This window comes from Vombatus ursinus, unplaced genomic scaffold (genome assembly GCF_900497805.2).
Source record: "Vombatus ursinus unplaced genomic scaffold, bare-nosed wombat genome assembly UNPS02012082.1, whole genome shotgun sequence".
Lineage (NCBI taxonomy): Eukaryota > Metazoa > Chordata > Mammalia > Diprotodontia > Vombatidae > Vombatus > Vombatus ursinus.
Window position 1 is genome coordinate 373,518 of NW_020951860.1, and position 26,013 is coordinate 399,530.

The following is a 26,013-nucleotide window of genomic DNA, read 5'->3' on the forward strand; positions in this document are numbered from 1 at the left end:
GAGTCAAGGAAATGGACAAGATTTTGAATGTAAAGGGGATGGAGGGATAGGGGAAAGAGGCTGTTGGGGGATGCAGGGAGGGAGGAGAGGAATAGTCCTCTAAATAAACATTGGGTATTATTGTTATTGTTATTATCTCAGCTGGCTGGCACAGCCTGTGCATGTTATGATTCAGCTTTAACAGCTAGAAAAACATCCCCAAGAGTGTGTAGATCCTGAAAAACAGGACTAAGCAATCCTACAGCCTTGCAGGAGACTGGGGTCCTGTTGCTACACGGACCCTCCCCCAGGCACTTCCTGACTTCAGAGGATTTCAGTTCTCAGCCTGAATGTTTCCCTACACTATGACAGCCCAGGACTACCCTATTACAAAAATCTATTACCCTATTACAAACTGTTAACTCAAATGACTGAAGAGTATACAGTATATTCAAATCACCCCAGACCCTGCCCCTTAATCCAACTTTGTCTTCCCCTAGGCCCTGGATTACAGTAAAGTTCCCCAAGTATATATACTTGTTTCCATTCGCCAGTAATTAATTCCCACTTCTTATCCCTTTTCCCACATCAAAGCTGCCCAATCTTTGTTTTTTCCCATGTCGGCTCCACTATGTAATGTTAACCAGCACCCATAGGTTTCCTACCCTCTTCTCTCCCAAACCCAACAAAATGTCCCTTAAACCCTTCTGGCTTGACTTTAAAAAATTTTTTGTTGGGTTCTACCCAGCCTTTTATTTGTACCACTGTAACACCTGATAGGTAGTATCAGTAGGTACTCCTGGGCATCCTACTTATTCTCATCCCTGTGGAAATGAGCCACAAAAGAGCCAGAGAAGGTGGTGAGATGATCATGGCTCTAGTCTATTGTGCCTTCTGCTCACCCTGAAGGTCCTTCACTGGTTCATGCTGGGTTCTCAGGGCCAGAAGTTGCTGCTAGGGAAGAGAAAGATCAAAGACTGGAGTTACAGATGGGCAAGGAGTCAGGACTGAAAAGGAGCTAGAACCAACATGGGTATGATTTAGGAACACTGAATAAGTACAATAACTAAAGATTTCAATGTGGGATGAGGTAAGAAAGGGGATCTTTGGATTAATTTTGAATGGTAAGGGAGAAAAAAGTAGGAATGAATGGAGAAGAAATCTTGGCCATGGTAAAGCTCTCTGATAAACTTGAAACTCCACAAAACTGAGTCTGATGCTAAAGATTTTAAAAGTGGAGCAAGGAAAGTTAGAGGATAAGTAGCCTTAGAAATACCAAAGACAGTTTGCATACTCCTTCATGACACTTTGAAATACTTTTATCTTCTAAAAATCTTTCCATCAGATCTAAGAGTTCTCCCCAGGATAATCCTCTTGGCTCAAGAAACAAGCTTGACCAGAGGTCTCTGGTGTTGATATCAGAATCTTAGGCAGAGTTTCCAGGGCTCAAGACATTGCCATTCCCTCCCCAGGCCTAAAAGTTTAGCATGAGGGTTTCCTAGAAGATACCAGAGAGGTTTCTGATTACCTTCTGAAATAGTCTGAATGTTGCCTGTCTAGAAGCAGCTCCCAGGGGAGGAAAGAACCAAGAAAAATCATGCCGTTACAGTTCCCCACACATGTAAGGATCTAAGATAAGACAAGTTGTTAGGGAACGAGAGACCCAAGAAGAGAGCCAGAGTTCAGAGTTCAAGGCTCAGGTCCAGCCCTTGTGACAAGGGGCCCCCTCACTGTGTTCCCGTGTTCTTGGCAAGCTGTCAACCCTCTGCACAGCTGCCTGATGATGCACTTACTAGAACAGTGGACAGAACTGGGGATTAGGAGAGCATGGAGCAAACTGTTCTGGGGGTCCCTGCCCCCCATATATACAGAGGCTCCCCATTTCCACCAGAGGATACCGGTTTCTGAAGCAAAAACCTTGCCAGCTGGAATGGAGATCCTCCAGTGAAACTTCAAGGGATAGCCTTTGAGTTTAGGGGACAGAGGAGGGGAGGGATATCTAACAGTAATAACATCACTGTGAGTATTATTATTGCTGATGTTTACCAGGTACTTTACATGCATTATTTCATTTGAGCCTCCCAATGCCTGGAAGCAGCTAGCATAAATATTATTATGTGCATTTTACAGGCGAAAACACAGAGCCCCAGAACAGTTAAAGGACTTTGAAGTGGTGGAGCCAGGAATTCCAATCCAGATCTTCTGACTCCAAAATGCAGGTATCCATTATTAGATTAGAGGCAGACAGATGGCTCAGTGGATAGAGCACTGGGCCCAGAGTCAGAAAGACTGGAGTTCAAATCTGGCCTCAGACACTCACTAGCTGTGTGACTCTGGGCAAGTCACTTAACCTCTGCTTGCCTAGCAGGCTCAAGCATTAGGCTTGCAGTTAGTAAGACCTGAGTTCAAATATGGCCTCAGACACTTATTAGCTATGTGACCCTGGGCAAGTCACTTAAGTTTGCCTTAATCCATTGGAGAAGGAAATGGTAAACCACTCTAGTATCTTTGCCAAGAAAACCCCATGGACAATATTGGTATGTTATAGTTCACAGGGTCACAAAGAGCTGGACATGACTGAACAACTGACCAACAAAATTAAATTCGGGAAAAATTATCTGAAAGAAAAGAGAGAAATCCTTCAAAGACACATGTGGTCCTGAGGTGAAGCAACTTATGTATTTGTTTTGTTTTTTGCTAGGTAAGGGCATAAGCCCAGGGTCACATGGCTAGTAAGTGTCAAGTGTCTGAGGCCAGATTTGAACTCAGGTCTTCCTGACTCCAAGGCCAGTACTCTATCCACTGTGCATAAGCTGCCCTGCAACTTATACTTCTTTGAGCAAGGAAATCCTGTTTCTTTCCCTTGAGCAAGTCAGTCTCACTCTCTAAGCTATATAGCACATAATTCATAGATAATGTAAAAATTTATCTTTTTTACAATAGCTTTACTCTTTTCTCCATCAAAGCTGTCACTAGAACTACTTGCAAAGAGCAAAAAGGGTTGATTTGAAGCAATTGGGTACGATGAGAAAGGCATTATGATGACGGTCTAGACATCTGGGTAACTTTGAGTAAGTCACTTTACTCCCCAAAGGCTCTGTTTGTTCTGTCATCTATGAAATGAAAGGCCTGTACAAGGGTCCTTTTCAGTCTAACATTCTGCAATTCTAGGAGTTTCCCTATCTCCATCTTTATTTATTTTATCTCAAAAAAAAGTGGAATAAACAAGAAGGTGACAGCATGAGTGAAGTAGAACATGGAATGATCAAGGCATCAGATAATTATCCTCAGAAAAAAAAGAAAAGTCAGTTGTACCTGAGACTCTAATAATTACTTACCTGTGTTAAAAAGCTGAGTGCTATGCAACTACCCAAGACAGAATGAGTTTAGGAAGACAGCTCAGACTCCAGTGGGAAGTGCTAATCTAGCATAGGATTCAGCAATCACTTTAGCTTTGAATGCCATCAGTGCAGCTAGGAACCAAGAGATAATCTATACCTCAAATGGGTTAATCATTTCCATTCCCTGGGACTCAGTTTTTCCCAGATGTAAAATGTGAGAGAAGGCTCTTTGGGATATCCATTTCAAAATTGTTAGGATAACATGAGACAGTGGATGTGAAAATATCTAAGGATCCGTGGACCTTACCATTTGCCCTGCTGCTAAACCCTTAGGACTCCTGGACTTATTCACCTATTCTGCAGCTCAACTTTTATATGTTTTCTCCCCTAATTAGAATCTAAGCTCCTTGAGAACAGGGATTATCTAGCTTTTGCTATTTGTATACCTAGCATTTAGCACAGTACTTGGCACTTGATAAATGCTTTTCCAAAGCAAAAGCACTAATAAAAGGCATTGATATGAAAATGGTAATAACTAATATTTATATAAGTGCTTTAAGATTTTCCAAGTACTTTATATACTTTATCTCATTTAAGTTTCACAGCAACCCAACGAGGTAAGCATTAATATGCCCTTTTTATGGATGAGGAAACAGAGGCTTGGAGAGGCAAAGTGAATTGCCTGTGGTCCCACAGCAAGAGGTAGGATTTGAACTCAGCTCTTCCTAACTCTAAGTCCAACACTCTATTCACTGTATCATGCCATCTCTGATGCTTCAGCATGGCATGGATACAACTTTAGGTTCTCTCTTGAAGTCTTGGCCACGTGGATCTAGCTCTGGCCCATTCTGACCAATGCAAAGGGCAAATACAATAAGAGACTTTGCTTTCCCCTTTCCTTCCCCAGACTCCAGTCTCCCTCAACCCCATTTGGCCAGACAGGGGAGAAGAATGACATAATGAAATAATGTACAGAATGAGGTCAAACATAACATAACACGTTACCACTTGGATGAACTGGGAGTAACCAACCACAAGACTTTAAGTGAGATGCATGATTATCAAATCCTACCACATTCTGTCACAGTATCCTAAAACCCACATGGCCCCACCACCCGCTCTGCTGCTATGTCCTCCAGATACCCAGGCATCATCATCTGAGCTGATTGTATAAGTAAAGTCCCTCAGACTTTGCCATCTACCCAGCTACAGCCTCTTAGACTGTCTGGCCTTTCCATCTGCCTTACAGATGAACTCTTCTATATATGTTGTTTCCCTTGGTTAAAGAATGAGCCCCTTAAGAAAAAGAACTGTCTCATTCATTCATATAGACATATATACATATGTATGTAGCACAGTAGTTGGCACATAGAAATCACTTAAGTGTTTTTTCATCCTTTCAAATTATAGAATCATAACATTTAGAGCTGGAAGGGACCTGGGAGATCATCTAGTCCAGGGGTGGGGAACCTGCAGCCTCGAGGCGACATGTAGCCCTGTAGGTCCTCAAGTGCAACCCTTTGAATCCAAACCTTAGTCAAAAGGCCACACTTGAAGACCTATAAGGCCATATGTGGCCTCGAGGCCACAGGTTCCCCACCCCTGAGTCCATTCCTCCCATTTTATAGATGAGGAAAATAAGGCCAAGAAGTGAAACCATTTGCCCAAATTTACACAGGTCAGAGCTAGGATTTGAACCCGAGTCCTCTGATTCCAAATGCAGAGCATAACGTACATTGTCAGAGGGATAACCATGAGGCAATAGAAACTTTGGGCCATCACAATACATGAGAACCATCTATTAAGGCCCAGAAGGGTTCTGATTTGCCTCAGTGGGGAAGACAGATTGACAAGATCGCAGATCCTTAAAGTATTATCATTAGTATCCCTCTCCTAGTTCTGTATCCTCTGCCCTGAGAAGAAAGGGGGACAGAGGAGATGCCATTCTTTCTGCCCATGTGGGTTACCTGATCTCAGCTCCCTGGTTGAGTGTTTCAAAGTGAAGATAAGAGACCACAGGCGCCAAGCTGCCAGTTGGAAATGTCACACTCCCAGGGAGGTGCCAACTAGATTCAGTTATGGCTCTGGTACAGGCACCCTGCAAGGAGCTACTCTTTCTGCCTATTACAAAGACTTGGCTCTGAATTGAGGTCAAACAACGAACATAAATTCAGCACTGAGCTGGGGCCACGGGTGGGGTGCTAGACTGGGAAAGCTTACGTTAAATCTCTTAGGAAAAGTTGACCCCTCTCTGTTTACACCCTTGATCTCATCCTTCCTGTCTCCCCTGAGAACTTACTCCTTTGAGCTCTCTTCCTATCATCTAAAACAGTTCTCTCCAAGGTTACCAGCATTCTCCTGCTAAATGCAGTGGCCTCTTTTCAGTCCTCATCATTCTTCAGATCTCTTCAGCTTTTGTCACTGTTGACTGCTCCATCCTCCTAAGCATCCCTCCCTGGCTTTTCATGACATTGCTCTCTCCTGATTCTCTTCCTACCCATCTGGTTCCTCCTTCTCACTCTCATTTCCTAAATCATCTTCCTATTACTCTGTGTGTGAGTTTAACCCCCCAAGACTCTGTCCTGGGCCATTTTCTCTTCTGCCTACAGTCTTTCAGTGATCTCATCAGATCATCTCTCTCCAGAGTTCTGATCCCACATCACCAAATGCCTGCCCCATGAGTATCTCCAACTGAATGTGTCTCATCATCAAACAGAACACATCATCTTCTCACCAAAACCTACCCCTTTTCCTAGATTTCATATTTCTATCAAGGACACCACCATTCTTCCAGTCATCCGGGTTTGAAATCTACTAGTCATCTTTGACTCTTCACCCTTCTTTGTTCCACACATTCAAAGAGTTGTTAAGATCTGGTGGTTCTATTTTTCTAATATTTTTGATATTCACTCCTTTCTCTACAGTCACAAAGCCAGAACCCTAGCTAGCTAACAATGATGATAAGTAGGAGGAGGAGGAGGAGGAGGATATTAGTTAGCATTGATATAGCATTTTAAGGTTTGCAAAGCACTTTACAAAATATCTCATTTTATCCCCACACTAACTCTGGAAGGTAGATGCTATTAGGCAGGCAGAGGTTAAGTAATTTGCCCAGGTTCATACAGCTAGTAAGTGTCTGGGATAAAATTTGAACTCAGGTCTTCTTGCCTGTAGGTCCATCCAGGTCTACCTATTACACCCCCTAGCTGCCTCTAATTCAAGTTCTCATCAACTCTTCTCCGGGCTATTACAACAACCTCCTAATTGGTCTCCCTGACTTGTTTCTCCTCTTTCCAGTTCAGCCTCCACAATGCCAAATTGCTATTCCTATAGCACAGGTCTGACTATAAGACTTCCCTGCTCAAAATCTCTACCGTCTCTGGGATAATATAATAATCTCCTCGATCTAGCACTTAAAGACCTTTACAATCTGTCCCCAACCTATCTTTCTAGTCTTGTACATTACTGTCCTTCATGCATTCTACATTCTAGTCAAACTGGATTAATTGCTATCCTCCTGAACATGGCATTCTATCTCCCACCTTTATGCCTTTGCATCTGTTGACTTCCCAAGTCTAGAATGCTTGCCTTCCTCACTTCTGCCAAGGAGAATTCCTACTTCCTACAAAGTACAGCTCAGGCTTGTTGTGGTTCTGTGTGTGGTTTGTCCTTCGTTCACAAAGAGGACCATGATGTCAAGGAGATGATGACATAACTTGCAATTGACTTTGATTTGAGTGAGGGAGGGCTGTGCAAGGACTTCAGAGTCATCTGGGTCCTGTGGCCAGATATGGATCAGGATGACTGGAGATGGCTCAGGATGTAGTGGGAGACCTTGGCCTTTTTAAGCCAAGATCTTTTCAGGTTCTTACTTTGAGTGAAGCAATGCCCATTCTGTGAATAGGCCTCTTTAAGGAGTGAGTCAAGGGAGGCCCCTTTAATAAAAAAAAAAAATCAAACTGGGAGGGGAAGATCCTCAGGGTTGCTGACCAAAAGAGAAACCTTTACCATTTACATTCACTCTGTACCTGTAGGGCCCAAAAAAATAACCATTAAGTGATGCTTGGGCAGGGACCTATTGTTGTCCAATCCATGACATTTAGAGTGAATTGGGTTTAAGGCTTGGTCTTTAAAGGAAATCTAGCCAGTAGACTCCAAGCTAACTAGGTAGCTTTCAGTCATCAAAATTTACCAGGAGAAGAGAGGAGAGGGAAAAGGAGGGGAGGGAAGGGGAGGAGAGGAGAGGAGAGGAGATGCCCAACTGGAACTGGCCAGCTGGGTCCCCATTCAAGCAGCTTGGACTACTCACAGGTTGTGGTTTGTCCTTCATTCTTGAAGAGGACCATGACATCAGGGAGATGGTGACATGACTTGCAGTTGACTTTGATTTGAGTGAGGGAGGGCTGTGCATAACTCAGCCACCGCCTCCTGTAAGAGGCCTTTCCTGATTCCCCCCTTCCCAAATAGTTAGTACCCTCCCCACTTCCTGTTTGACATCTCTGTTTTGATAACCCATCAGCATCTCCATCTCAACATTTCCAGATTATAACTCATTTTATCCTTTTAATTTGTCCTTCCTACAATTTCTTCTGTTTCTGTTGAGGACACCACCATCCTTCTAGTCACCTATGTTCACAACTTTTGAGTCATCCTTGACCATCTCCCTCATCCAATCAGGTGGCAAGAATGATCATTTCTACCACCCCAGCATTTCTTGTTCTCTTCTCTCTACCCACATTATACCCTTCTAGTTCAAGCTCTTATTACTTCTCACTCATACGACAGTAATAGTCTCTTTATTAGTATCCCTACTGCCATGATCTTCACTCTCTCATCTATCTTCCTCATGGTTGCCAAACCAGTCTTCCTAAAGCACAGGATTTCAGAATGCCATTCTCTTGCTCAAAAAAATTTCAGTGGCTCTCTATTGCTTCTAGAATGAAATACTGGTTCCTCATGAGGATTTCCTGACACTTTAGGCTTCCACAATTTCCCTTCTACCTTTCTAGACTTATTTAATATTTCTCCTTTTGACCAAATGGACCTACTGTCATTCCCCAAATTTATCATTCCATTTCCTGTTTTCCTACCTTTCCACAGGCTGTCTAGCATTCCAAGAAAGTATTCTTCTTCACTTTCACCTCTTTGAACCCTCAGCTTCCTTCAGATCTCAGTTCAGGTACCAAGCCCTCAATGAAGTCTTTCTTGATCACCTCAAACACTACTCTTCCTACTCAAGGTAGAGTGCCATCTTCTTGAAAGCAGGCTCTGGTTTTTGTTTTGTTTCTTTGTATGCCCAGCACCTAGCATAAACGCTTGCACATAGTTTGCACTTTTCTTGAATTAAATTGAAATGACTCCCAAAAGCCTTCTTTCTGATGTTCTTGAAGTATTTGGATGGTTCATGTCAATTGCACTGCATACAGCTAGCTTGGAAGGTGATTAGATGTGGGTAGCAAGAAAAAATGATAAAGGTGATTTCCTGCAACAATAAATTAATCACAGCTGCCCCTCACTAAAATCCAATTCATTTGCAAGTCATGACATCTGCTTCCTGACGTCATAGTCCTCGCTGAGAAGGAAGGACAAATAACAACCTGTGAGTAGTAATAGCTGCCCCACTGGGGATCCAACTGGCCGGTTCCAGTTGGGCAACTCAGCGCCTACCCACTTTCCTTCCTTCCTTCCTTCCTTCCTTCTTCTTCCTCTGTCTCTTCCACATAGTGAATCATACCCTTACCTCCGGGTACTCTGCCCAAAGGAATATAAATGTTGATTGCTGAAACCTAGCAAGATAAGTTGGGGTTTATGGGCTAGATTTCTTTTTTACGGACTATGCCTTAAACCCAAATCACTCTAGCTCTCACTGATTGGCCAACAATAGCTCTCAGTCCAAGCCTCAGCTTCGTCATTGTTTAGATTCTGATGGCTCAGAGTGAATGTAAATAACAATTGTTTCTGTTTTGGCCAGAAACTCAGAGGGTCTTCCCCTCCCAGATTGATTTTATTTTGTTTTACTAGGTAAAAGAGGCCATTCTTTGCCTCATTTTTACCTAGCCTTAATCACTGAACAGGCTTTGCCTCAGACAAACTGAGACCTGGGAAGACGTTAGCTTAAAAAAGGGCTAAGTCCCCCACTTTGTCCAGGGCTATCTCCAATTGTCCTGATTTATATCTTGCCAAGAGACCCAGAGAGAGGAGAGAGTGAGGCTGGTGACTTTGGACAGCCCTCCCTCACTTAAATCCAATTCACTTGCAAGTCATGACATCTCCTTCCAGATGTCATGGTCCTCTTCGAGAACAGAGGACAAACAACAATAACACCAAATTAATCCGTGTTATTCATTGAGCGATTGCTCTCAGTGAATGGGAGTAACACTGTAACACTGTACTAGATGCAGTAGGTGTTACAAAGTGTAAGGACATAGCCCCCAGCTGTCAGTCAGCCTCAAAGCATGAAACATTGAGGCTGTAAATCAGGCGCACGAGCGTTTTTCTGCCTTTCTGACGAAACTGAGGAGACAGGAAAAGGGGGACAAAACAGCAACCTGGACACAGCTCACCACGCCCCCTACAGCCCATCTGCTTTATAAACACACCAATGGCACATCAGAGCAACAGATAAAATCTATTTAAAAAAAAAACAAAACAGTTAAATAAGAAGGCCACAGAGATCTGAACCTAACCCTTTCTCAGCCCCCTCCTGCTTGGACCCTTTAATCTCCTTTGGAGGTGCTTTTGTCCGCTAAGGCTGCCTTCCTTCCATCCCTCCCTGAACCCTGCAGGGAAAAAGACAGGCATGAATGGTATTTATTACAGAATAACATATCTTGTGCCAGAGAGAACTGAAAGCAGCCTCTAATTTGGGGGTCACAAGAGCAAGAATTGCCAGTTTAAGGGGAAAGTGACTGAGAGTAGGGCCCAGCAGGAAGGGGAAGATGAGGAGATCAAGGCCCCTACAATGTAGGAATGGGTCAAATGGACAGAAAGAAATAGCCCAGAGAATGGGAAATTGAGGAGAAAGGGAAAAGGGGGAGATGTCAAATCAAAAGAGAAGAATGGCATAAGGGGAGGGAAGAGGAAGCAGCTGTCAAAGAACAAAGTCATGGTTTCCAAGGCATTTACCAACGTTAATCCAAGACTCCAGGCTTTGTGGCAGTTATGAATCAGAAAAGGGAAGATTCCAGACACCACTTCCTAGGCAACTTAAAACCCAAGAAAGTAAATGGAAGGTAATCCCCAAGAAGAGATAGACAACCTTTGGATGGCCCAGAATGGCCATGGAGATTCCTGCACCTGAATGCCTTAAGTGGAATGATTTCCCCTCCTTGTGGCTCCTTACCTGGGGATCCCATAGACGGGTGAGATTCGGGTACAGGTAGAACTGAATGCCCTGGGCAGCACCGGGCAGAGTCACCCCTCGGATTAACAGGACCACCAGCATGAGGTATGGAAACGTGGCTGTGAAGTATACTACCTGGAACAAGGGAAGACATCAGTTTGGAGGGGGTAAAATGAGGAGGTCTTCAAGAAAAGACAGTCAGGTAGGTATCAGGCAAAGGAGTGAGGAAAGAGAGGCTAGGACATTTGGAGAGAAGGGGCAAGGAAATTTCCCCCACGGGAAAGGTCAAAGAGGTTCCCCTTCAGCTGTTCCCTCCCGACATGCCTCGCAGCTGCTCAGATCAATCTCCCTCCTCTCTCCTGCTACCTTTCCTCCACGTTTTGCTTCCTTCCTAGAAAGGACTCAGGCATCCACCAGCTTTCCTCTACAACTCTCCTCTCCAACTTCATTCATTCATCCTTTTTCTCCTAAAATTCACTGTCTTGCTAGATAACATGGAGTACGAAAAGACATGACATAAGACTGTAAGCAAGGCCACCTTCCAAATTCCTATATCCTGATGTAACTGGGACTGTTAACATTATCTCCCTTCCTCTGCAGCAAAGGTTTAGGACAGTCAAGCACTCAGATGGGGAAAAGACCTACGCAGGTCCCCTAAATAAAAAGTGATTAATAGACTCAAAATACCTAATGATACCTCACTCATTGTGGAGCAGACAGTTCCCCTCAATTTTCCAGTTAGTTCCCAGAATTCTGGTCAGGGGACTGGTTAGGGATCTTTACTGGGGATTTTACAAGGTATATGTTTCAGGTAGTGGAAAATCTGCTAGACTTGGAGTGAAGAGGACCTGGAATAGAATTTTGATCTTTGCCCTCCCCACCCCACCAACCCTATGATTCTAGGTAAGCCCTCAGTTTCTCTAAACCTCATTTTGTCATACATAAGATGGGAATAATAATACCTCTTGTCTTAGAACTATTGTGATAGTCAACTGAGATAATGTATAACAAGTGCTTTGTAAACCTTAAAATTGGCTATTATTAAGGAAAGGGGAGGTATGTAAACTGTGTACAAATTGTACTTACACAACCTATGTGGTATATTCTCAAGCAGTATGCAAGTTAGAATTTCTTTGCAGGGTATTCTTTTTTACTTTATTCTAATTCTCCTAATTATCAATGACCGTATTTTCTTCCTCCAAAAGTATGTAGCACAGAGTGGAAAGAGCCATAGAACTTGGAGGAAGGGAGATGGCAAAGTCATAGACTTTGGCAGTCTGATAAAGCCTATGGACCCCCTTCTCAGAATAACGTTTTTTAAATAATTGGAGGAAATGCTAAATTTCAGTTAGAGGTTAGTTAATTATTATTATTTTTTTTTTAGGCAATTGGGGTTAAGTGACTTGCCTAAGGTCACACAGCTATTACGTGTCAGGTGTTTGGTCTGAGGCTGGATTTGAACTCAGGTCCTTCTGACTTCAGGGCTGGTGCTCTATCCATCTAGCTGCCCCTGAGGTTAGTTAATTATATAGGTTATATATTTATATGAGGGTTTATATAGATTAAAGTACAGTTTATATAGATCATATAGTTAATTATATAGATGATATATTTATATGGTTTATGCAGATTAAAGTATAGTTTGTATAGATTATGTAATTAATTATGTAGATGATATATTTATATAGTTTATATAGATTAAAGTATAGTTTGTATAGATTATGCAGTTAATTATATAGATGATATATTTATACAGTTTATATATAGTTTGTATAGATTATGTAGTTAATCATGTAGATAATATACTTATATAGTTTATATAGATTAAAGTATAGTTTGTATAGATTATGTAGTTAATTATATAGATGACATATTTATATAGTTTATATATAGTTTGTATAGATTATATAGTTAATTATATAATGATATATTTATATAGTTTATATATAGTTTGCATAGATTATATAGTTAATCATATAGATGATATATTTATATAGATTAAAGTATAGTTTGTTTAGATTATATAGCTAATTACACAGATGATACATTTATATAGTTTATATAAGCTATAGATTATATAGTTAATTATATAGAGATTCACTAGTTATATAACGATGTAATTTTTTTTTTCCATCCAAGTAATCAGATGCTTTGAAATCTATTTGTGGACCCAGGATAAGAATCCCTGCTCCAGACTGTAGTCTGATGAACATCTGGTTACTCTAACACAAAGACAGTGGATCTTAAAGTTGAAGAGTATGGGAACTCCTCAGACGCCTACTTTGCCTGTGGACTTGACTCCTTTCCAAATGCAGAAGTAGCAGATAATCCAGGCGAGCAGGAGGCACAGGGCCAGCTCCCACCGCAGGCTCCCCAGGTGCTGGATCCCTTCAGAGATTTTCAGGACCCGCCTCCTGTGGAGAGAAAAGTTGACCCTGGCTCCGGTTTTGGATGACCCATCAAGTTTTGCAGCCCCCATCCTCAGAACAACAGCTCAATTACATGAACTCTATCTAACCCAAGGATTCATCACACAGGTCACCAGCTGTGGTCCCCCAGGCATCCACAGGGGTCTCCTTTGCCCAGATGAAAGGCAGGGAACCAGGAGGTCAAGAGGCACAAATGAAAACTTCACCATAGGCAAGGTCCGAGGGAGGGCTGAGAGAGGAAGGGGGTCGTTATGGTCCTAAGCTAGGAAGAAGGGTCTAAAACTCTATTCCCCAACCGTGTGTTAGGACGTTCTGAAAGCACCCCCTCCTCACCTCCAACTCTTAGAATCCCTAGCTTCCTTCAAAGCTCATGTGCCTTATGTGGGGCTCTTCCTCATCCCTCCAGCTGCTAGTGCATTGAAACTATTTTATTATTATATACTTATGTTCACACTTCTTGTCTTCTAAGAGGCACCTCAGAAGCCATCTAGTCCAACCCCTTGTTTTACAGATGAGGAAACTGAGGCCCAAAGACATAAAATGACTCACCCAAGGTCATACAAAAAATAAGCCTCAGAGATAGGAACTGAACTCTCTGCCTCCCAAGCCAGTGCTTTTCCCACTGTTCCACAGTGATGGAATATAAGCTCCTTGAAGGCAAAAACTGTTGTTGTTTTTTTTTGTGTATCTCCAATGCCTAGGACAATATCAGGCACATAGCAGGAGTTTGATTAATGCTTGTTGAGGAATCAAACTGATTCTAACTCATGGTAAGCACAGAGCTGGAAGTAGGGGCAAGTAAAATAGGCAGCTGCTTAGGGCCTAGTATGAGAGAGGAAGGGTTGAATAACTGCTAAATTGACATTTTTATGCCAGAAAATCCTGCTTTCTGTGGTATTTCAGTATTTACTTTGTGGTATCAAGTTGCATATATTACAAGTAGGATTGTGATTTTCAAACCTTGCCTAGGTTACACACATACTTCATCCTGGCTCTGGCCAAACATGACCTGGGTGTGGTCCATGAAATGGATGCTTTTTCACTCCTCTTTCCCCTTACCAAGATGAGTTGGTCAGAACCATAAGGTAGAGAGAAAGAAAGAAAGTGTGTGGACCCATTTTGTATGTGTTCGTGTTCATGAGTCACAGAATTAGTCTAAGAAATGGGATGGAACTTGGACTAATTTAACTCCTTCATTTATAGATGAGGGAATGGAAGCCTAGAAGGGAAATGACCTGCCCAAGGTTACATGGCCATTAAGTGGAAGAACTGGGCCTTGAGCTCAGGTCTTCTGATTCTAAATCCAACACTTCTTTCCCCTATTTTGTGTGTGTATGTGTGTGTGTGTGTACATTTGTGTGTGTGCACATTTGTGTGTGTGCAGTGTTTAAGAGTGAGAATGAACAAACCAGGTTGGGGTTGACAGGGCTGGCAATATCTCCTGGCAAATCATAAGAAAGCCTGAGAAATGCTGAACTACAGGACACAGCCCTGTGACCCATGTCAACCATGATGGGAACAAACCAACAGAGAATTAAAGAGGAATTATTCTTTCCCTATTGACACCATGGGGTAGCTAGGCAATGCAGTGGATAGAGTACTGGGCTGAGAGTCAGAAACACTCATCTTTGTAAGTTCAAATCTGGCCTCAGACTAGCTGTGTGACCCTAGGCAAGTCACTTAACTCTGCCTCAGTTTCCTCATTTGTAAAATGAGTAGAAGAAGGAAATGGCAAACCGCTCCAGTATCTTTGCCAAGAAAACCCGAAAAAAGGGTCATGAAGAGTCAGACAAGACTGAAATGACTTAACAACAATTGACACTGTGACTATTTCTCCCCATATCCCTCTGCAACAAGGCCAAGGTTTCACTTACTCCCAAAACTCAATGACAGGAGAGGTGGCATTCTCAGCTGTCACATTCAAGGAGCCATTGGTCCTCTGGAACTCCATACAGTGCTCTGCTCAAGAAACATGTAGGAAGGAAGAGGAAGCATTAGGCAGGTGTGAGGCAAAGAAGAAAGATTGATGAGAAAATTAGAGAAGGCAAGAGGCAGCTATGGGGAAACTGAGCTAATAAGTAGAGGAGCTCCAAGCTGAATCTGTGTCCACACTGCTTCCTTATGCACTGCTATCTCTAATGCAACCCACTTACCCTCCAACGTCATTGACAGTTTCATGGCAGCCATGGAGGTGGCAGCTGCTTCCCTATGTTGGTGGACTTCTCACTTGAGAATGTTCAGATGGAGTTAAGAAAAACATTTCCTTGCCTCAAACCCGAAACATTTCACCTCATGAGGTCACAGCCTCATGAACAATGAGCAATCTGATAAAATAGCACCTAGAAAAGTATGAATCTCACACTTAACCATGAGAGGTTACATGGTGCTAGGAATGCCAATTTCCCAAAGGGAAATAGCCATTAATAAAGAAAAATCTCTAGCTATGATGCCAACATTGGTGTTCTTAGCAGAACCTGACAAACTGAGAGAATTCCCCACTATGGAGTCTTCTGGAAGAGTCACCTTTTGTCAGTAAAAAGGACTCAGACTTTTCACTTACCTCAAAGGCCCCCAATCAGCCCAGAAGCACGTAGGCCTGAACTAGAACTTTGCTACCATCGACACATGTCCCATAAACCATCCTAGTGAGAAACTCTACAGATAAACTCACCAATAAATCTATAAAATCAATAAGTACTTATTTAGTGCCTACTATGTGCCAGGTGGTGGGCTTATAGTGTGACTGCCACAAAGCAGTTACTGCCATCTCATGAAATAGCTGTCATGGATGAGTCAATGCCTATGTTGGCAGCCGTATAGATAGAAATTGTTGAACTACTCACGATTGGAAAATTGAAGAGAAATGGCATTGTTTGCTGGCTTTAGGGAGTTAAACATCACCACAAAATCATAAACTCTATTTGATTCCTTCTAAATACATCAGGGTTGGGAGTGGAAGGAGAATCATAGATATGACCAAGATTTAATTAACAGTCTCACTGATTTCATCATTGCTGAACAGCTGAAGCTGAGGGAGGTCTAGGCAATGATATCAGGTTCTGTGCTAAGGACAGGTCTTAGTCTGATCATGCTTCAAAATCTGGGATTCTAAGATCAGGTTAAATGCATTGGACTGACTCTCAGCTTCAAGGTCATAGACCAAGCTCCCTGAGGAAAGCCACACGCAACCAAGATCCTCAGAGACAAAGAGCTGAACGACATTCCATTTCTGCTTCCATCCACAAGTCAAAGGACAAAACAAGTGTATTGTAAGGATCAAAGAGAATACTTTGAGTGAAGTGCTTCGTAACCATAAAGAGCTATTTATTCTTTACTAGTCTGTTAGCTTCTTGATGAGCCAAGAATTTGAAAAATACATTACTGAATCACATTATCTTAGAGTTAGAATGGACTTCAGTAACCATCTACTCCTGTATCTGAAAGGAATTTCTATTATACCATGCTTAATAAGTGTTCATCCATCTTTGCTTATTATAAGAGGTCTAGTATAGACTTTGTTGACATTATGCTTTGCTTGTTAGATTTACAAGAGGAAGAGAAAGACTTGGAATCAGGAAATCTGAATTCAAATAGCTCTGCCACTTAATAGCTGTGGGACCTAGAGCAAGTCATAGAATCACAGAATTTTAAGTTGCAAAGGACCTCAGAGGATGCTCCCCAATCCAACATGGACTTGAATAGAACTTCCCTCTCCAATGTCCCCAACAAGTGACCATTCAGTCTTTGTTTGACTCCACTAATCCTTCATTTTTTAAAATAATTCTAGAAGCAGCTAGGTGGCACAACAAATAGAGCACCAACCCTGGAGTCAGGAGATCATATCCAGTCTGAGTTCAAATTCAGTCTCAGACACTTACTAGTCATGGGGCCCTGGGCAAGACACTTAACCCCAATTGCCTCCAAAAAGATAATAATAATTCTAATGGTAAGGAGGTTTTTCCTGTGATTCAACCAAAATCTGTCTCTTTGCAACTTTGACCCATTCTTCCCAGTTCTGTTCTCTGAGGTCAAATTGAATAAGTTAAAGCCCCTTTCTACACGACAGCCCCTCAAATACTTGAACACTGCTAAACAATCCTACATCCTTTTGATTCTCATATAGGATGGTAGTAATACCTACCTCCTAGAGTGTTGTTAGTATCAAATATTTTTAAGGTATTTTGCAAACTTTAAAATGCTACATAAATGTCAGATCTTATTAGCATCATAATTATTAGCATCAAGCTAATATTCATATGACACAATCTGTAATCCCCCAGCACCTTCCTCTGGATACAATTTGGCAACTAGAACTGAATACAATATTTAGATGCAATCTGACTAGTCTGATCAGAGCGTAGTGAGACTACTACCTCCCATATTTTGGATTTTGTTCCTACTTCAGGGTACCCTAAGGTCTCATACTTTTTTTGGCTTCCATATCATGTTCTTTATTCTGTTTGGCCTCAGAGGGAAGAACTAGGGGTAATGGACAGAAGTCACAGAGATTCCAATTTAGATTGATGTAAGGAAAAGTCTCCTGACAGCTGGAGCTGTCCAAAAATGGTTCAAGCTGCCCTAGTAGATAGTTGGTTTCCTCTCCCTACAGGTCTTCAGGCAAAGGTCAGATGACCACTTCTCAGAATGTTTGGAGAGAAGAACACTTCCTGTGTTTTTACTGAGGCCAGTATCTTTGCTCTGGAACCTGCTTCAGTGAAAGCAGGATCTGGAGTTCTATAATTTTTAGCCTTCCTAGCTTGCACTCATGAAGAAGGAATGTCTATCCAATGTAACTGATACTGGCTCAGTATCACAGTGAAGACGACCACATTTGAAGATGGTGCAACCATGAGGCCTGAAGAAGTAACCTTGACTATCCCATGACTTAGAGTACTTTGGGCATCAGTATGAAATATTGTACCCAGTAAGTGGGTATGGAATCAATTTTAAAGGGGATTTGTGAAACACAATCACCTGATACTACTTCCATTTCTAACTTCTAGGAGGAGATAATGAACTTGGAGATGTCATCCCTATGGGTCTACAAAGTCTCTAATACTTTTGTATTATTTTATTCTAATTGTTTCCCTCCCAAGAAGAGGCAATAAGCATGCTGTCATGAGCCCATGGGTACTTTTTAATTTGCCTTTTGATAAGTGGGAGTAATTTGACATCTTGGAGATAAAAGAGGAAATCAAAGACATAGCACTGGGAACTCAAACTTGAATGTAATTTTGCATGTCCAGTCTCATCCATGAGCTCTGCATTCTGCTAGTCTCTCTGGTATGGAAATCTGGGGCTAGCTATGTATTAGGCCTGGATGGAGACAATATTGGGGCTATGAAAGTTTCATGATCTATGTAGAGACCTTCAGGAAGCTGGTATTGCCTGAGAATGCCCTAGGAAAGCTTCTTAAGTTTTGTTTTCAAAAGCAATTGCTTTATAAATAGCAAGGTCTCTGCTGTCTCTTCTATGATCCACAGAAGGAGCTTACATTAAATTTTCTTAATTTTTTTTCTTAATTTAAAAAATTCTCAATTTTTTTTCTTAAAGTTTCTTAAATTAAAAAAAATAATGTTATAGAGGAGATTCTTGTTCAGGTATAAACTGAGTGAAATGTCTATTAAGGTTCCTTCTAGGTCTGAGATTCTGTGATACTCTGGAAATAGCCATTATTAATCATATTGATGTTTTGATTATAAAGAGTAATGCCTTACTTATCCAGCAATTTTAACTCTCTAGAACAAGACTGAAAATAGCACAGTAACTAAAAGGAACATCTGAACAACCAGAAGAGAAATAAAAATGTTCCTGCCCTTAACTCAAAGTACTCCTCAGGTTTTCATTTCATAGCCTACTTACTCCTACTTAAGACACAATTCTAACAAGCTTGACTATTTGGTTTCCCACACCACAGCAGCTTAGAACAAGTAAATAATATGGAAGAAGGACTGTTGGAAGCAGAAACACTGAAAGCAACCAGAAAAGATGATAGCAAGGGAAGAGAAATAAATAAAAATCAGAAACAAAATTTTAAAATATATTGTAGTTTGGGTCCAGTTCATATGATGACAAACATTTCAATGGCCCCCAAAGATATATAGCATAGTATAAGAATTGATATTCATAATGAAGAGCCTGAGTTATAAAGAAAATGTTAAGTGATGTTAATTATACTTTTTTTTAAGGAGGCAGAAAAATATGGAATACTTGAGGCAATTAGGTGGCACAGTGGATAGAGTGCTGGACCTAGAGTCAGGAAGATCTGAGTTAAAAATCCAGTCTTAGACACTTACTAGCCATGTGACCTTGGGTAAGTCTATTATTGTTATTATCATCTAAGTTCAAATCCAGCCTCAGACACTTACTAGCTGTATGACCAACCCTAGGCTAATCCATTTCTCCACTATACACCTCAGTTTCTTCATCTGTAAAATGGGGATAATAATAGCACCCACCTCCCAAGATCGTCGTGAGGATCAAATGAGATCATATTTGTAAAATGCTTTGCGTACTAAAGAGCCAGATAAATGCTAGCTGTTATTAATTAACACAAGAGGAAGATGGGGAAAGAAAGGCAGAATAAAAGAAGACAACCCAAGTTCACTTCTCCTCTGTATAACCGGCTACCTGTGTAACCTTGGGTGAGCTACTTCCTCTCTGGGACCTCAGTTAGGAAGCTGATCTCTGGCACCAGTCTCACAAAGAGTTGGTTTCAAATTAGCGGATGATCTCTAATGTTCTTTGCAGCTCTAGAGCCTGTGATCCTAAGTGTTCTCTGAGGTCCCTCCCTCATTCTATGAGTCCATGAAATATGAACACTGACACTTGGAGACAACCATAATATTTTTGTTGTTGCTGTTGTTGTTGTTGTTGGGTCATTCTGGTTGTGTCAGACTCTCCGTGACCCCCGTTAGCAAAGATACTGGAGTGGTTTGCTATTTCCTTCTCCAGCTCATTTTACAGATGAGGAAATTGAGGCAAATAAGGTTAAATGACTTGCTCAGGGTCACACAGCCAGTAAGTGTTTGAGGCCACATTTGAACTCAGGTCTTCCTGACTCTAGGTCCTGCACTCTATCCACAGTGCCACCTAGCTGCCCTCCCATAATTTTAGGATGAAACAAAACAAAACAAAAAAATCAAACAAACTGTATTTCACATACAAACAAATAAATGGATGGATATCCCAAAATTTGACTACTCATTCACTTCTCAATGATTCACCATATAGATTTTCTGGAGTTACTTGGGGTTTTCTTCTCAGAGCACAAAGTTAAGACTATTACACTGGATAATAAATCCCCAGGGAGCACAAATAGCAATAACTATTTATTTATATATAGCACTTTACAATTTACAAAGGGCTCTTACTTTCGTTAGCTCATTTAATCACCATGACAACCCTGTGAGGTAGACAGGGCATATATCATCCCTAGAGTTTTTTGTTTATTTATTTGTTTGGGGGTTTTGTTTTGGGGTTTGCTTTTAGGAATGAAGAAACTGAGGCCCAAGGAAATGAAGGGACTTGCTTACAGTCTTTGTAGCTAGGTCATAGACCACAGGATTGGAAGGCACTTTAGAGGCCACCTAATCTAACCTCCTCATTTTGGGGAAACCAAGGCCACCTGGGTTGTAAAGATCAGAGGTAGGATTTGAACCAGATTCTCTGACTCCACAGCCAATGTTCTCTCCACTGTATCACCCTGGCTCCTTTAGGAGACAAAGGCTAGAATCCTGAATCTCAGACTCTTAGTTAAATGCTTTTTTCCCAGTATTCTCTCCTGTCTCCCTGAAACTACCTGCCCAGCACTAGGTACAGTGTCATATACAGCTGGTAACTTTTGTCTATCTTTTATCTAACATCAGTGGCTGGATCCCTTTTGGGAACAGAATCTTAGAGTTGGACAGGAATTAATAGGTTATCTCATCCAATCCATATAAGAAGCTGCCCTACAAGATACCCACCTAATGGGGAATGACTGAACAAACTGTGGTACATGAATGTAATGGAATATTACTGTGCCCATAAGAAATGACAAAATGGACTGTTTCAAAGGAAATCAGGAAGACCTCCCTGAACTGATACAGAGTAAAATAAGCAGAAAGAGTAGAACAATTTATACTATGACATATATACTATGTATAATTATATAGAAAAACAACTTTGGAAGATTTTAGAACTCTGATCAATGCAAGGATGAAACATACCATTCACCTCCTGCCAGAGAAGTGATTGACTTAAAATGCAGAATGAGGCATACATTTTTAGACATGGCCAATTTAAAAATTTGTTTCGATGGACTGCATGCTTATTATGAGGGTATTATTTTTTCTAATTGTTCAGTGGGGGAAGGCAACGAGAGGGAGAGATAATAAATGCTTATAAATATGAATAAATATTTAAAAGTCCCTCCTCCCAACATAAATGACAAGTGGTCATCCTTCCTTTGCTTAAATAGCTCTAGTGATAGAAAACACTTTACTTCCAGTGGCAGCCCATTTCACTTAGTTATAGCTCTAATTGCTGGGAATTTTTTCCCCTTATTTTAAGCCAAAATCCTCCTCTTTGTGACTCCCAGGGGTTAGACAAAACAAATCTGATCCCCTTCACACACAACAACCCTCCAAACGCTTGAACATAGCTGTCTGGTTCTCCACCCTTCCATCAACATTAACCCATCCCACCCCTTCACTCTTTTATCACCAAACTAAGAATCCCGAGTTCCATCAGTCAATCATATGGCTCAGTCCAGTCCCTGCCCAAGTGAATGTGAATGGGATTTGCTAGGGGCAGCTCTTAGGGAGAGAGAAGAGAGGATAAGAGGTAGCTTGTATAGGAGAGATGGCGTTACCTGTGTTCCACTCGTGGTCACAGCTGCCCCAGGGAAGGTCGATGGTAAAGGAGCTGAAGAGGTAGAAGAAGGCCCAGGCCAGAACAATGATGTAGTAGAAGTTAAGGAGGATGACAATCACCTGGGATGCATAACCAATGCCTGAGGAGCAGAGCACAGAGAGGACAGAGGAATAGACCCAAAATGAAACTAGCGTCCAATTCGCCCACCCCCAAGTGACTTGCCTAAAGTAGCAGGTAGCCAAGGGAGACGTCAAATCTACCTTCTCCACATGCATAGTCAATGGTCTTTCCACTTCCCCTCACAACGAGCATCAAGAGCATATAAGTATCCATCCTCCTCCCAAACCCTACATTGAAGAAAGTTTTGCTTCCTAGTGCTAAGGTCCTATTACTACCCGAGCTACTGATCCTTTCCATTCCCGTCCCAACCTCCAAAAATCAGTTCCCTTGTTCCTTTTGTTCATAAGCATGACTTTTCTTCATTGTTTTTCCCTCAGCATATCTGTCCAGCTGCTCTTGCCCCTAAGATATTGCCTTGTCCACCAATTCACAGTTATTGTTGGCATTTGCAAGTAGCAGCATCATATTATACACCCAGGAAATAAGTCCATACATGTTTGTACATGACTTGTATGTAAACAGAAAGTAAATGGCACAGTCCCTGTATCCCTTACTCCATTATCCCTACTCCTTTGTTCTTAATGTCTACATCCTTGCCCCCCTGTCAAGCAAAGTCAGTCCCATTTACAAAATCAACTGGCTGAGTTCCAACTGGAAATATTCACCCCTTCTTGACCTTGACATTCTTTCTAATCATCCCCATTTTCCCAGACCAGCTTTACAACCACCAATGCTCATACCCTGGAGCTGGACTCTAGGTACTTACCCTCAAAGATGGGGCAGATCTTTCTCCAGGCTGTGACACCCCCCCTGGCTGGTATACTGACCCAGTGCTGTCTCCAGGAGGAAAACAGGAATGCCACAGGTGAAGAGGAAGATGAGGTAGGGTATGAAAAAGGCACCTGTAGGGGATGAGTTGGGGGAAACATGTATCTTATACTTTGCACTGTCTCCAATCTCTTCATCACCCTCTCCCATCACCCTAGACCATGCTGTTCTGAACTCCCATTTATGGTCTGTGGACCTTGCAACCATTTTCCATGGCAACTTTTCCTCCCACAGCCCCCACACCATCCCCAACTACCTACCTTCAACCCAAGACAGGTAGAACACAATCATCCCTCGGTGTGAATAGGAGCTAGTTTGCACATAGTTCTAACACAGGGAATTGACATCATGGGAGAGAACAAGGCAGCTACTCCCCTTTCAATCCTCTGGCTTTTTGCAAGTCAGTTTACCCCTACCAAGGTTTTTTTCCCCCAACAAGTACTAACCCTTACTTAAACCAAGGCATCAAATAATTGAAAGCTAGGGTAAATTTAGCACAACCTACAATTTGTAACCCCTTTCAAGGGTTGCTGCTACCTTCAGTGGCTGGAATCCCAATCCTCTTTTCACCATTCTTTTCATGAGCATCGGATGTGACAAATATCCTGAGACTAGAAACATAGTTATTTTTCCACCCGCTGGCATGGGAATGGGGGAGGGGGTGGTTTGGAAGCAGGAACAGAGAACTGGTACAATAAAAATAAGAAGACTATGCTTCTGGTATCTTACCAGCAGACAAAAGTTTTCCCAAGAAATCACTTTCCTTCAGTCTTTCTGCTGCTACCACCCCAGGGAATGTGACCACAGAAGAAAGGTAGGTCCCCATCCCTCACTAGAATCTAGTCCATACACTATTAAGAAGTAATTTGATATATTGATAAGAGAACTGGCCTCAAAATCAGAAAGAGATGGTTTGAAGTTCCACCTCTGACACATAGAGTGTTACCCTGAGCAAGTCATTTAACCTAGTGCCCCAAAACCCTCCATAACCTGACCCCTTCCTATCTTTCTGATCTTTTTACTCCTTAAATCCACCCCACTACCACCACCACTATGTACTCTTAGATCCAGTAACATTGGCCTTCTTCTGTCCATTGAACTAATCCCTCCATCTCCTGACTCCCAGCATTTTCATTTATTGTCAAACATATCTGGGATGCCCTTCCTTCTCTCCGCCTCGTGGCTTCCCTGGTTTCTGGCAAGTCTCAGTTAAAATCCCACCATCTGTAAGAAACTTTTCCTGATCTCTTTCAATGCCAGTGCCTTCCCTCTATGGGTTGTCTCCAACTGATACTACATCTATCTTGCTTGTATATTTGCTATTTGCATGTTGTCTCCCTCATTAGATTGTAAGTTCCCTGAGAACAGGAACATTTTTTTGCCTTTCTTTTCATTTCTAGCACCTGGCACAAAGTGCTATTGACTATTATAAAATGTCAAGAAGACTCAGACCTGCATTGGTCAAGGGGGCTTCCTCACCTGGAATTTCCCTATACCTATGAAATTACAGGTTCAGCCTACTAGTAGGGAACAAGAGGAATTTGGCCAAAGAGCGCGTGTTCTGTAAGACCAGTAAGCACAAAGTGTCAACGTCCCAAAAAACAAGGTTCTATAGTTTTTATTTCTTACCCTAAATCTCTAACTCCTACGCTACATCCCTAATGCAGACTCTAGGAGAGAGAACCCCCGACACTCTTCTTCCAGAGACCAAGAAACAAAAAGTGCTTCCAATTAAGTGCGATGTGTCCACAAATCAATCAAAGCTGGGTTGAGGGGAAGGAGTAGAGAAGGAGAAAACAAACACCCAATAATGCCAGTCAGCCTAGCAGGGGTAAGACTGACCATATCATCCAGGGCTCTCAAGCAGTACAACATAGGGAGAGAATCACTGGCCTAGTCCCAGTCCCTCCCCCTCCCCATCTTCTCCACTCCAGACTCTTGCCCAAGAAGTCAGGACAATATTTAACCTTACAGCCCCGAGCTGCTTCCCTCCTCCTCAGCCTCTTGAAAGAGCTGCCCAACAGCGTGCTGGAAAGGCCAAAGTCTAAACCTGCTGAGTAGAGCAAGGCAAGGATAGAGGAAGGGATGACAAAGCTAGAATAGAGTACAGCAGGTGAAGGAGCACCTATCCTCCTTTCTCTTGAGGTACCCTGCCTTTGAAACAGTGCAGGGAAATGTCACCAAGATAATTTCCATCAGGAAGTAGAGTTGACTCAGGGATAGAAGTAGGGTTCCCACAGACACCTCATCTCTAAAATACACATTACTCACTATGTCAAACATCCCTCCCCTTACCCTAAAACGTTAGGCAATCTTCCCTAGGTGGTAGGAGATATGCACACACATACATACACCACCACCACCACCACCACCACCACCATCATGTAAGAAAAGAGTCCCACCACTGACTCTCTTTACTAAGGGAAATACTCCTTTTGAGAGATAAGGTTGCCAGTGTCCTATCCAGCTCTTAAATTCTATAATTCTCTTAGGGGTAATCCAAAGAAAATGAATGAGAGCAAAACAATAAGGCCACATAGACAAGTTTCCATGACTTTCTCAGAATTCTCAAGTCCCCTGGAAATCCCATCCCTATTGTAGAAACACATTTACTATCTGTCTGTCTGTCTGTCTGTCTGTGTCTGTCTGTCTGTGTCTGTCTGTCTGTGTCTATCAGCACGTTAAAGATAGGGACAGGGAGGGTGGACTATGGGATAGACTCAACTGCAAAACCACTTCACCTAGTTTTCTAGGTCAGGTACCCTATTCCCCAGTCACATGTCCCTCCAACTGTGAGCTGGCTAGAGGCCATGACTCCTGAGGCTTTGCTCTGATCTCAAAGCCCTCACCCCAGAAGTCCCAATCCCCTAAATGAAATTAGACCTGAGAAAACACTTTCAATATAAACCCACTTTCTGTCAAAGAGAGTCATTTTCAGGGAGTATAAAAAAAGCACTGAACTTGGAGTTTGTGGACCAGGGTTGGAATGCCATCCCTGACATTTAATTGCTGGGTGACCCCAGGCTAGACACAATACCAATGTGTTTCAATTTCCTAATCTGTCAAATGGATATAAAAATATTAGCGCTACCTATACCTCATAGGATTGTTGTAAAGA

At 42.0% G+C, this 26,013-nt stretch overlaps 1 protein-coding gene across 1 annotated transcript in view; it reads right to left on the reverse strand.

The window, feature by feature from the left end:
* SLC6A13 (solute carrier family 6 member 13) overlaps positions 1–26,013 on the reverse strand; it is a 42,981-nt gene that overhangs the window by 11,626 nt on the left and 5,342 nt on the right. The window contains 6 exon segments of the mRNA XM_027857353.1: positions 10,663–10,797; positions 12,944–13,076; positions 14,966–15,050; positions 21,946–22,086; positions 22,834–22,879; positions 22,881–22,969. Coding sequence (XP_027713154.1) covers positions 10,663–10,797; positions 12,944–13,076; positions 14,966–15,050; positions 21,946–22,086; positions 22,834–22,879; positions 22,881–22,969 — 629 coding nt within the window.